General features: G+C 37.5%; 2 protein-coding genes, 1 long non-coding RNA gene, 1 other non-coding gene and 1 pseudogene across 5 annotated transcripts in view; 2 read left to right on the plus strand and 3 right to left on the minus strand.

Annotated features, from left to right (window-relative positions):
- Positions 1-13,478, plus strand: part of LOC116292573 (5-oxoprolinase) — a 49,638-nt gene that overhangs the window by 1,796 nt on the left and 34,364 nt on the right. For both annotated transcript variants that reach the window (XM_089034449.1, XM_089034450.1), the window contains exons 3-11: positions 281-412; positions 1,007-1,057; positions 1,913-1,968; positions 2,528-2,643; positions 3,950-4,029; positions 4,513-4,565; positions 4,955-5,000; positions 5,353-5,419; positions 6,766-6,854. In XM_089034449.1, coding sequence (XP_088890575.1) covers positions 281-412; positions 1,007-1,057; positions 1,913-1,968; positions 2,528-2,643; positions 3,950-4,029; positions 4,513-4,565; positions 4,955-5,000; positions 5,353-5,419; positions 6,766-6,854 — 690 coding nt within the window. The remainder of the gene's footprint in view (positions 1-280; positions 413-1,006; positions 1,058-1,912; positions 1,969-2,527; positions 2,644-3,949; positions 4,030-4,512; positions 4,566-4,954; positions 5,001-5,352; positions 5,420-6,765; positions 6,855-13,478) is intronic.
- LOC148908930 (uncharacterized) lies at positions 1,826-5,273 on the minus strand. The gene is made up of 2 exons (XR_016120527.1): positions 4,887-5,273; positions 1,826-2,653 (listed from the first exon to the last, which is right to left on the minus strand). It is a non-coding gene; the product is annotated as an uncharacterized LOC148908930 (long non-coding RNA).
- Trnav-cac (transfer RNA valine (anticodon CAC)) lies at positions 6,603-6,675 on the minus strand. Its single transcript has one exon. It is a non-coding gene; the product is annotated as a tRNA-Val (tRNA).
- On the plus strand, positions 7,756-11,188 carry LOC148908931 (uncharacterized). The gene is made up of 2 exons (XM_089033966.1): positions 7,756-8,221; positions 8,770-11,188. Exons 1-2 carry the CDS (start codon positions 7,975-7,977, stop codon positions 10,317-10,319), a joined length of 1,797 nt encoding a protein of 598 aa, XP_088890092.1. The 5' UTR covers positions 7,756-7,974; the 3' UTR covers positions 10,320-11,188.
- LOC148908932 (uncharacterized) lies at positions 11,506-13,291 on the minus strand (annotated as a pseudogene).

The following is a 13,478-nucleotide window of genomic DNA, read 5'->3' on the forward strand; positions in this document are numbered from 1 at the left end:
TTCATTTATTTATTAATGTTTTTCCTGAAAATTAGAAAGAAAAATCAACAACAAAATCCAATATCCCTGACATTAAATTCGGTAATTCTCGAGTCACAACCGATGCTGAGTATCCTGCATCATGTAAGGTTTTTTATAGTTTCCCGGAAATAGTGCTACATTTTATTTGTTTCCCGGGTCCTGTGACTACCCTTCCAGACCCTGTATTGAAATTTTCTTTTCTGTGAGGAGGATACAGTATATATTGTATCTGCTTTGCCTTTTGATATTGTAATTACAGAAAGTAATATGCCCTGAAGTTCTTTATGAAGAGGTGATTGAGGTAGATGAAAGAGTTGTACCAGTACAAGAAGACTCCATGCTCAACGAAGATCACAAAATTATCCATGGAACAACAGGAGAAAATTTGAAGGTATTGCTTATTTCCAGAAATTATCCATACCCCTACCCCCCCCCCCCCTTCCCACAGAGGAATTTGGAATTACTGAGGGGTAGGAGGAGGGGGTCAGAAAAAGAACAAAATTACAGCTAGTTTGTATGGAAAAAAAAGCAACATGTGAGTTGAGTGTTGTATGTTGTAAATATTGAATGTAGTGGTAGTGCAGGTGGAGGGAACCTCACGGAAGAGCCCCGCATGGAGAGTGGTGGTTGTAAAATATGAGTGTATAAGTATAAGTATTGGAATTTCTGGGGTCGGGGGTGGGGGGGTGTTTATTAAAATTCCTCTGTGAGGGAGGGGTATGGATATTTTCTGGAATTGCACATTTCACATTTATATACACTTAATTAAATTACTGCGTGATCTGAAATGGGAAAAATCATTAGCATAAAGATCTCAGCCAATCACAATGTAATTTCATTCCCACAGTTTTCAATAACATTTTGAATAACTTCATACTAAAGTGATGATAATAATGGATTCCACAGAAAATTAAAAATTTCTTTGTCAAAGATATCGGAGCTTTTCATTCTTTTTTGTGATTTAATATGAATTTTTTTATTCCAGCTTGAGCTCTGGCAAAAACTCGATAAAGAAGCCCTTAAGAGGGATTTAAAGGTACATTGATTTTTGATTTTTTTAAAATATTTTTAATTCTATTTATGACGCTTTTACTATGAACGATCAATACTAGATATTCACAATTCACATACACATATTGGCGCGTTACATATTATTAAAATTAAAATTATAATAAGCTAATTTAATATGATTAACTTATGCTATTAATGATTTTTGATTTGTTGGGCTAGTGAATTAAGTAGTGATGATGATGACAATATGTGAATGTGGTTGGTAATGTGTTAATAAAATCTGTTTGTGGCAATGATGCTGATTTTAATATTTAGATCTTATTAACCAAGCGGGAGGTTTGTACGGGATAATCTTGACCGAGGTCTGTACCCGACCGAGGTCAAGATTATCCCGTACAGACCTCCCACTCAGTTGATAAGAGTTTTATTATATGACCACTTTTCATTGAAAAGAGCAAAATGTTTTCACCGTAAGATTAATATGCAATCGGACCGGTTAATACCGGAGAATCTAGACCAGTCTGCGATGCGATCGATCCAATCAGATTGCTCGATTTGCTAGTGTCCAGGCTCTAAGATTCACGGTCATATAATAAAGAAGTTTTAAAGAAGGGAATAAATTTACCATTCTTAATCTATATGCCAAGTCCATGTTATGTCTATTATATTTATGTTACTGTAAATTTATTGTAATGTTATAGAGGGAAGGCATTTAACCTGTGAAATAAAAAATACTAGTGAACGTGTAATAGTCAAATAGACACAAAAGAAAACAATGGAAATACTTCACTGATATGGTTTTTACTCACAGTTTTATTGTACTGATATTGACCCTAAAAGTGTTAATAAACATAATAATTATGCTTGATTTCCTCCACAGCGAGTTTTGGACAAGGGAATAAAAAGTTTGGCTGTAGTCTTGATGCACTCTTACATGTAAGTGACAATAACTTACCATATTATATATATGATATATAAATACATATGCCCTTTGGAGACCCAAAAAAATGGGTATTAACACAACAAAGTCTTTAGACAACAATTTTTCTTCTCCTCCTCTCTCTACATCTTTCATCCTTTTTTCGCCTCTTCTGGTCATATGCTTCCTGAGTGACGCATATCAAATTCCTTCATTCCTGTCTATAGAGATTTTGCACCATCACGTGCCCATCCCATAATACTGCTTGGGCTTCCTGTGGTTAGATGGCAGAACAATAAGATCCCTTTGCTTGCGGGAATTAAATTCTTTCTCATGTAAAACGACTGTATTGTTCCTGACATATGACATGGCTGCCATCACGTGGTGGTGCAAACTTCTATTGTCAACAACAGTCCTTCAATATTATATACACAGGGCTTAAAATATCAGCTGGCCATTGGATAATGTTCTGCCAGAGTTAATATTGTCAAGAATAAAGCAACTACTGGCAATATATTATATAGAATACAATTTATATCAATGATGTACACCCGCTTATCAACTGTCAATCAACAGCTATGAAACCCATGAGAAGGCAGTTGGTGAACTGGCTAAGGAGATGGGATTTGAACAGGTTTCTCTATCGTCTGTTGTCATGCCGATGATGAGAATAACACCAAGAGGCTACACAGGTACAAGAACCTGATAATTATAATAAATGAGAGAGAAGTCTTTTCATGGTGATGGTGACGGTGACGGTGACGGTGACGGTGACGGTGACGGTGATGGTGATGGTGGTGATGGTGGTGATGGTGATGGTGTTGGTGGTGATGGTGTTGGTGGTGGTGATGATGATTGTGGTGATGGTGATGATGATGGTGGTGATGGTGATGGTGTTGGTGGTGATGGTGTTGGTGGTGGTGATGATGATTGTGGTGGTGGTGATGGTGATGGTGATGTTGATGGTGATGGTGATGGTGGTGGTGGTGGTGGTGATGGTGGTGGTGCTGGTGGTGGTGGTGGTGGTGGTGGTGGTGGTGATGATGATGGTGATGATGATGGTGATGATGTTGATGATGATGATGATGATGATGATGGTAGTAGTGGTAGTTGTGATGGTAATGGGGATTTCATGGTGTGGCTTTTGTGATTTGATGACGATATTGATTGATTTTCATTGATGGTGATGATGAGGAGGATGTTAATGGCTGGAGAAATGTTGTTGCTGTCTGTTGTTCCTGGACCTAGCGTTTATGATCACAAGCGAAGAAGAGAAATGATGATGATGATGGTGGTGATGGTAAAGGTAATGGTGATTTATTGATGATAAAGATGATGAAGTTGACGATGATGATAATGATGATGATGATAATGATGAAGATGATGAGTATCATAATGATGATGATGATGATGATAATAGTGATTATGATGAAGATGATGAGGATGATGGTAAAAGTAATGGTGATTTATTAATGATAAAGATGATGAAGTTGACGATGATGATAATGATGATGATGATAATGATGAAGATGATGAGTATCATAATGATGATGATGATGATGATAATAGTGATGATGATAAAGATGATGAAGATGATGGTAAAAGTAATGGTGATTTATTGATGATAAAGATGATGAAGTTGACGATGATGATAATGATGATGATGATAATGATGAAGATGATGAGTATCATAATGATGATGAGGATGATAATAGTGATTATGATGAAGATGATGAGGATGATAATAATGGTGATAATGAAGGTTGTTTGTGGTGGTGATAGTAATGATAATTAATGATGATGATGATGATGATGATGATGTTTGATTCTGATGATTGTGATAATTTTGATGATAAGATCATGATGTCATGATGACAGTAAAGGGATGATGATTGCAAATATGTTTGTGTATATTTAACATAATTTATTTAGTCTTAGACCAGTAGCTTCAGATGGTCAGTATTAAAATGATTAAAATGATCACTTGTTCTCTCATAGCTTGTGCAGACGCATATCTCACACCCTGCATCCAACGATATGTGTCTGGATTTGCATCTGGATTCAAGGATGGACTAAAGGTTTGCATTTGTTTAGCAACTCTAACAATCTAAATCTAGAGTATACACTACTGGGTTATCAGAACTGTCATGTGTTACCTTCTTGAAATAAAGTTCATTCATCCATCCATCCATCCATCCATCCATCCATCCACTCACTCACTCACTCACTCACTCACTCACTCACTCACTCACTCACTCACTCATCATTCATTCATTCATTCATTCATATGGGCCCAGTCGTACGAAGAATTGATAGCGATATCTAACAGATAAATTTTATCAAGTTGATAGATTTATTGGATAACAGGATTGGCTTATCCATCAGATAGTGCTATCCACCCTTCGTACAACCATAATGTTTTATTATTTCTTATTTCTGATTAGATTTCAGACAATGAAAGTTCCTTCCACAAATATTTTTTGTTGTGTCCTTTCTATCGGTCGGTCATTGCAATTTTATTTGACTGAGACGTTTATGTTAATCATATATGTTGATTGTAGAATCTCAATGTCCTATTTATGCAGTCTGATGGGGGATTGACACCTGTCAGCAGGTATGTATCAAATCCAGCAATGGGTGATTTTTAAGCATCAAGTTATTATTTAGATTGGGGTTGGTGGAAAAGGAGAAATCCTATGCTCAAGTTCAAGTTTTCCTGGCATTACCCTTCTCCAGCAACCACTTAGTCTTGTAAAACCCCAATACCCCAGGCTAAGATTAAAACTATCACAAAACGGCACCTAAAATAGGGTAATACTGCATCACCACAAACCCTTTTGCACCCCCCCCCCCTGTCCTGTAGAACCAATGTCTTGCTGACCCAGTAAAGGTTTTACTGCGATGCAACCTTTGCTTCCAAGGCTGGTATACTTACTTGACTGATGCTGACTTATCTTCTGTATTACCTATAACTAAGATAAATATTCATCATTAATGTGACAGGTTTTGTGGGTCGAAAGCCATCTTATCAGGTCCTGCTGGAGGAGTGGTTAGTATTTTCTTATTAACAAATAAATAATAATAAATATTAATTTGATAAATAGTTTAAGATAAAATAATTATTATTTTATCTTACGTAAGTAATTAATCCTTTCCAAATCCTGTAAAGCCTTGATGACACTGAATATGACCAATGGTTAGTTAAAACTTTACATGAGACTCAAGACTTGGAATTCAAAACTTGGAATATTTTCTGAGTCTTTCAATTTGCAGCTGCATAAGTTGCTTGATATACTGCGAGGATCAGCTCAATTTGATACAATACAACCGCAGTACAAATATAAAGTTTATTATGTTCTCATATATTATGTTATTCATTGTTTTGTTATAATCTCGTATAGGTTGGTTATGCGATGACAACACATGGACGAGAAACTAATAGGCCTGTTATTGGTTTCGACATGGGTGGTGAGTAAGCTTGATATTTCTCATTCTTCTTTATCGATGGCTTGTGGAAATAGATATAAGTTCAGTGCCAGGCTGATTTAGACTCTAAACAGAACCTCCTCTCCTTCCTAGCCCAGTTGAGTTGGGTTTTCCCTGCCTTAGTCGCACAGACAGTGTCAGGTTATTTGAAATCTAGGCACACAATGCATTGTTTGTTACGACAAAAATTTCCAAGCTCTTTCCATTATCTCTTGTCAAAGGGAAATATTTTTCACCACCAACAGTGAAAAAATACTAATTCCAAAAATATATTTGGTAAATCTTTCTATGCATAAGTTTTATTTGGAACAAGGAAATATTGACCTATGGGCTAAATGTTTGCTAATTGGCTAATTTGATTGGACTGAGAGAAGTGAAATCACTTGGTGAGGGTGGATGAGGCAGCAAGTGGGGAGTGGCCCAGAGCAACCAAGTTAGGAAGAAAACAAGAGGCACTGTTTACATTGAAGGTTGCTTCTGTTGCTAAAAAAATTATTCTCTCTTGTTTTCCACACTTTTATTGTAAAAGTGCTGTGCAACTTGCATTTTTTTTGAGTGGTTCTCCTCTTGAGTCTGCACCAATTCCATCGATCCCCCCCCCTCCTGAGTAAAGGGTATATCCAAGGGACCATGGATTGAGTTTTGGATTTGAGGGCTATTATTTCAGAAATCTCTTCATAATACTGAATTTTATATCGAATAGAAAATAAAGTAAATAAATCAAAATTAGTAGTAAAATTATAGACCTCCTTGGCTTGGACGTAATGTTGTCCCATTTCAGACCACGTGTCATTCTCTTGAGAATAAGATTCTTTGTTTGAGTTGTACCCATATTCATCTGTCTTCTCATGCACAAACATTAAACAAAGAAATGATACTCTAGGGAATGACGTGTGGTCTGAAATGGGAAAACATTACGCCCAAGCCAAGGAAAAAAAAAAAAAGACTTTATTTAACGAGGGTGACATACATTACTGGTGACCCAGTAGTTTCCATTATGGCCCTCCTACAATTAATAAACTGAAATGAAAGATTAAATGAACATAAAGCAATGATGTTAAGAATCCCAACTGGCAAGGAGGCAAACCAGTTGGCTATTAATAAGCATGGTCGAGAAACTGAATCTGAACTAATTAGGAATCGGAACAAATACAGTCTCAGCTAGTGGCCACAGCGGGACTCGAACCCGGCACCACCGGATTGTGAGACCGACGCTATGACCACTCAACCATGCTGCCTCCTTAGGAGGTCTATTGACAGGGGCGATAGCTCCCTAGCTCTGTTGTCCCGACCCTCTTCTTTAACTGAAGCTGTATTTCTCTGTGTAGGCACATCTACTGATGTATCTCGCTACTCGGGTCAATATGAACATGTCTTTGAGTCGACTACTGCTGGGATAACCATTCAGGCTCCACAGGTACGGTATTGTTACTAATGACATACATACTTTATTATCTAGTATTTGATAATATTATTCTATTTGATAGTATTTACAAATTAGAGTGAATGCATAACCCATGAAATAAAAAATACTAGTCAACGTGTAATAGTCAAAAAGACACAAAAGAAAACAATGGAATTAGGGTCTACTAATGTATATTAGTCTAATATCTATTTCACAGGTTTAATGACTTCACTCTATAAATATATAGATTAACAAAAAATTAGGTACAAGCTACCTGCAATGACAAGAGAAGGTATGTTTTTTTTGCTGTGGGGGGAGGGTAGGTGGGTTTATAAACAGGATTTTTTCAGTACACTTGAGATACAAGTAGAGCAACCGTTCACGACTCAAACTTTTTTCTGAGTCTTAAGATTTGCGGCTGCATAAGTCACTTGATATACTGCAAGGATCAGCTCACTTAGATACATAACAACTGCAGTACAAATATATAGTTCATATACTTACAGAGAAACTATGGCAAGCCGAATGTAGCAATATTCAATTCAGCTCGTTTATTCAACGTTCAACCATATTTATTCAACGTTCAACCATATTTATTCAACGTTCAACCATATTTATTCAACGTTCAACCATATTTATTCAACGTTCAACCCCTTATTCAACGTTCAACCCCTTATTCAACGTTCAACCCCTTATTCAACGTTCAACCCCTTATTCAACGTTCAACCCCTTATTCAACGTTCAACCCCTTATTCAACGTTCAACCCCTTATTCAACGTCCAACCCCTTATTCAACGTTCAACCCCTTATTCAACGTTCAACCCCTTATTCAACGTTCAACCCCTTATTCAACGTTCAACCCCTTATTCAACGTTCAACCATATTCATTCAACGTTCAACCATATTTATTCAACGTTCAACCACCCCTCCCCAATCCCCTCCCCAAGGTTTACTCGTTCCCGGTTTCCTCTCGGCCCGACTACAACAGCCTCGGGCAGAGGGGAGCCTAGGAACAAGGTTGAAGGCGACCTGGCCTAAAACAGAGCCCAGTTACACCGCGTACGTTGTCAGATTTGATCGGTTACGCACGTGTTTGGATTTGGGCATAGTTATAATAGAGATTGGGGCAGTAATGGACAATAACAATAAAAAATACTTGGATGATCTGGCAAAATGCCTAACCGAGGCAGGAAAGATCTTAAATCAGATGAATGGTTCTTCGAATCCATCAACTTCTACTGGTCTCTCTAGCAGAATGGAATCTGCTATTTCTTCGGTCGGGAGAACAGTCAATAGAGCTCAATCTATGGTCCAGAACTCTACAAACAGAGGGCTTTATTCCCGTTTAAATGGACGAGAACGTCTGCGAGCCATTTCAGGTATTGTTTATACTTTTCTTTGGAGATCCCATTGTTCAAAACCTATCGTAGTTTTCGTGACTCAGGCTTACACGTGGTAAAAGCTGCCATTTTGTAGCGCTGCGCGAACGTAATAAAAATAAAATATACTGCAGTATGTCCTGCTCTCGGACCCTCCATATGATTCAAGCGTCGTTTTATAGTACTATGACTATGGATTTCACCGAAGTGTGGTATGCACACTGAGACGTTTGCTACTGTGCTAATAAACATAAACGTTGTAGTCTGCATTCCTTTCTACAGTCGGTATCCTTTTGATTAGGGATAGACCATTATATTTAGGGGGAGGGGGGGGGGGGGTGGTATGAGCAAAAAGATTTTTTTTAAATTATTATATTACATGGTTGGAAAAAAATATTGTTGTTGAGGGCTTATCATATTTTTTTTGCCAAAAAGTTTGATGTTAAGGCGAATCATTGATTTTGTAAAAAGGATGCTGTAACAAAGCCAGTTTAATTTTGATTAGCTTATTAGATGCAGAAGTTTTAACTATTGCTTATGCTTATTAGGTACTTCTGCCTCATCTGCACAAAAAAAGGCCAAACCAATGGAAAAGACTTTCGAGTTTGTTCTTGTAAATTCCAGGGGGCAGCTCAATGAGAGTGATTCATTGCTCTTAGAAGATGATGCCATCATACTGAGAGGCATTGTTACTCTGAACTCTAACATGAATGAACAAAACATTCAAGCATGCTTGGCTGAGGCAGTTGTTATAAAGTTTCCAACTGTGGCTCCACAGGATTTGGAATTTTTAAAAGCAATTAGAAGAAAATTGTCAAAGCCTGTAAATGCTGGTGAATTCTCCTTCAAAGAAGTAAAACTCCTTGCAGGCCAGGGAAGCATTTATATAACCCTGAAGGATGGATTTGAATGCTTGCTTGATGATTATATTCAAGGAAGAAATCGTGAACCCAATGTAGAAGGTGAAGAAAGGCAGGAAACACCAGCACCAGTCACTCAAGATGGCAGGGAAAATAACCATGGCCAAAATGTAGAGGATTATGAAAGCCTTGTTCCTTCTCAAAAGCCACAAGAGGAAGATGACGGCGACCTACTTAAGTCTGCATGGGGTGGGAACTATGATGTTGAATCAGCAGTGAAAGAATGCTTGAAAGCATGTGAGGCAGACAAGGCTACTAACCCAGTTGAGGTATTAAGATGTGCACAAAAATATATTGTGAAGGGACGACCACTTGATACTACTGAAACTGAGTCAAATTTGGAAGGAGAGGTGAACTTTATTGATGTGAACAGACAAAACTTGTTAAAAACTGCATTTGATGAAATTGAAGAGATTGAAAACCTTCAGCTCACTTTGCAAGTAACCTTTTATGGTGAAGTTGCACATGATAATGGGGGGCCAAGAAAGGAATTCTTCCGTTTATGCCTCAGAGAAATTAAAGAAAAATATTTTGACAATGGATTGAGGAATCTGCTTTCTGATGACTATATAAAGGTTGGCATCATCATGGCTCTTAGCATGCTTCAAAATGGGCCAGTACCAAAATTTATGGATGAATCAATGTTACAAGAGTTGTTTCAAGAACCCAAGCCCAGCATATGCATTCTTAAGCTACGTATGGGGTTTGCAAAGATTGGCTTGTACCAAATTGCAAAGGCTGTCCCACAGTTAGTACACTTGATGCGACCCTCTCAATCGTATAATCTTACAAGAAGAAAGTTGATTTCCTTACTTGCACCTTCCTTCTCAGATGAAGGGTCAAATGCAAAGAGGTATGAAATGGCTGTCTATGAGTTATTCTTAAAGTATGTCCGAGAGGCTACCAGTGGTCGTAGGGCAGCCATCACCATTGGACATATCTTACAATTCGCAACTGGTGCTGAAGAAGAGCCAGTTCTGGGCTTTGCAATTCCACCTAGCATCTGCTTCGCCACTGCAACTAGTAAGAACAAGTGGGCTTTTGTGCCTACTTCAAACACTTGCACCCAGACATTGTATTTACCCACTGGGTCACATGATTGTCCTCTTCCTTCTGAAGAAGAGCTCTTTGATGTATATGACAGTGCCTTTGTTAATGTTTATTTCGGTCTGGCATGAGTATAAGAAACTCCTGCCTCAATGTTACATAAATCATGAACAACCTAAAGAGATTCATTCACAATTGAAAAAAACTAGGACAAGAATACAATGATGAAATTTATTTTCTTCTGATATTTTAATATGATTGCCAAAAGCAAAGCACAGAAATGTAAACTTGAATGTTTGATTTTTTGTGTTCTAAATTTTCCGAAGAGATATATTGGTGTTGCTTTAAACAATTTCCACATATAAGCTAAAACCAAAAAGTTGTTACTGTTTATTTTTCTAAAAATGTTGAAGATATTTATGAAAGAAAATTAACTATGATATACATAGCTCTAAAAGATGCACTGTTATATTGAAACTATTATTGCTATTGAAAAATCTATTTGTTATTTCCTTTTAATTTTTGAAGAAATTACTGGTATGTCAATTCTTAGGTTGCTAATAGCTGGGATTTCATTTCTTAGAGCCTCCTGGGAAAAGGGATTTCATGTAATGGGACTGGGATATTTGAACCAAAGAACAATAGGAAAATGAAATTGAGGATTGAGTAAAACTGGCCGAGATTGTTGGATTTGAACTGGGATTGGAATAAACAGTTTTTGGTTGGGATATGGGATTAATAATAATTAGCACCCCCTTTTTGTTAAGGATTTCAGCTTTACATTTTTAGGAAAATTATGTGAAACTAGGGTGGGTGTAAGGGTGATTTCTAAAACACATCAAAATTTGTTATTCAAGGCAGAGTAACAATTCCAGGATCAATTTAAAGCCATGGCTTTTCTACAACCAATTCATATGTGCATTTCAAAACAACTTAATATGCAGTTGAAAACTATTACAATTATTTCTAGTATTAAACCTGCAGCTTATTAAGACCAAAATTTACAACCTGTATTCAGTCTTGGCACTTCCTGAGTATTTAGTTTTCATGACAGGTTCAGAACCCAAAAAATTAATGATCAAATTATATTATTTAGAAATTGATTTTTGTTGATGGTGGAGGGGGAACTGAACTCGGGGGGATGAAAGTATTAATACACAGAAGAGAAATTAGAAGAAAAAAAACTTCCTTACAGCAGACCCTGGATTACTGAGATGTTAATTATGAAATTTTTTATTTTTTATGCATAAATTCACAAACTACAGGTGAATCAATTTGGTTGTGTTGTATGAAAAATTAAAGCTCTCAGACTCAATATCACAATCTAAATTTTTAATGGAGACTAGCAATATGGCTTGCTATGGTGTACTACTATGTCAAATATATATAAGAAAACAATAGAACAAGGGTCTCCTACATCATAAAGTCCATTAGATTCATATCGAAATCATGGGGTTCGTGACTTTAATCTTTATTCATAGCATACTCATTTCATTTCTTCAATTATCTCTTGAGTGAGACTTAAAACCTGACAATATATGTCTACTCCCAGTTCACTTGATTCCTTCAGTGGATCAATCCTATCCAAAACGTATGCCTTTATTAATTCTTCATTATCAAGATCTATTGGCTCAACTATCACATTATTTTCCTGTCTGGAACGTGATGGACCTTGGGCATCGTATCCATACATGGCTAGATCATCTGGCTCTTCATCCACCAATCCATGCGCTAATGGATTATTGGCATGCATCATTCCATTTGTCCACATCTGGATGGGGGACCAGTTTCTCTCTGTACGTACTCTGTGGTGATTAAAAGCCTTCATAAATTCATTCATTGCCTTATTTATTCTGGGGATAAATACCAAGTGTAGAGCAAAAAGATGGACAGCTTCATTTACTTGGAGTATTCCAGTGGATTCCATGGCATAAAAGGTGTAGTAATACAGATGGCAAACACATCTGAAAACATCTCGCCACAACCTTTCAATGCGCTGATTGTGAGTTGAGGGACCTGCTATAAAACTTCCTCTTCCTTCACCTCTAGCTTTCACCATGGCATCGCATACAAGGACATTCTCTACACCTTGATCCACTCTGATTCTTGATGGCCAGAGATCACCATCAGAATTAATTGCATTTAAAAAGAGTTCAAGAACAGTTTCTGAAAGGTTGTTTGAATTGCAACTTAAATACATTATTCTTCTGGAAAATCCATCGATGCATCCATGAATTACTAGTTTCCAACGAATCAACGAATGGTGCCCATCAAGATGCCATAGAGAGTTTGGCCATGGCACTTGATAAGTTCTTCGAGACACCAAGGCACCCCATCTCAAGACAGTGTTTTTAGGATCCATTCTAGCCATACTTTCTCTTATTCTTTGCCTTTGAATTCTGTAGCCAAGTGACTTTACGTAGCCAGCAACGTAACCCTGGCTGATCCATGAGTTGACAAATATGTTTTAACTATATCATCCAGTATTTCGTCAGACAAGTCACTAAAGCCTTTCATATCTTGTAAATGAAATTCTTCTACTCTACTGTATATTGTCCATCTTGAAACGCCTAAATATTCTGCAATCTTGGTCCAACTGAATCCTAGTGCACGAAGTTCTTCAAGGGTTTCACAAGAAATATCATACGAAGGCCTACCAGGTTTTAGAGAGCAAGTCTTGGTGGCCGCCATTTGCCCAGCAACAGTTGTAGGCGTGACAGATCCCATATTGATGTAATGTGACCAAGAATTCAACACATCTGTTAGATATTTTGACAACAACTCGAGTTCATTTCTATCACTTGGATCCACGCTGAAGCAATCACACAGTGTCCTGGTCAAACAAACAGCCATGTCAAGTACAACACTATGTGCTTCGGCAATCTCTCTATCAAATGGCTGCTGACTAATTTCCTTTGTTTTCTCGAGAATAGAGATTAAACATCTTGGAACCTCTTTCTCAAGATCGACTTTTTGATCGGTATCCGCCATATTCTAGACCACTGGGCTCTGTTTTAGGCCAGGTCGCCTTCAACCTTGTTCCTAGGCTCCCCTCTGCCCGAGGCTGTTGTAGTCGGGCCGAGAGGAAACCGGGAACGAGTAAACCTTGGGGAGGGGATTGGGGAGGGGTGGTTGAACGTTGAATAAATATGGTTGAACGTTGAATAAGGGGTTGAACGTTAAATGAATATGGTTGAACGTTGAATAAATATGGTTGAACGTTGAATAAGGGGTTGAACGTTGAATTATAAGGGGTTGAACGTTGAATGAATATGGTTGAACGTTGAATA

Source organism: Actinia tenebrosa, unplaced genomic scaffold (genome assembly GCF_029948245.1).
Source record: "Actinia tenebrosa isolate PJP-AT-01 unplaced genomic scaffold, QUT_ActTen_1.0 PGA_scaffold2__45_contigs__length_23673736, whole genome shotgun sequence".
Taxonomy (NCBI): domain Eukaryota; kingdom Metazoa; phylum Cnidaria; class Anthozoa; order Actiniaria; family Actiniidae; genus Actinia; species Actinia tenebrosa.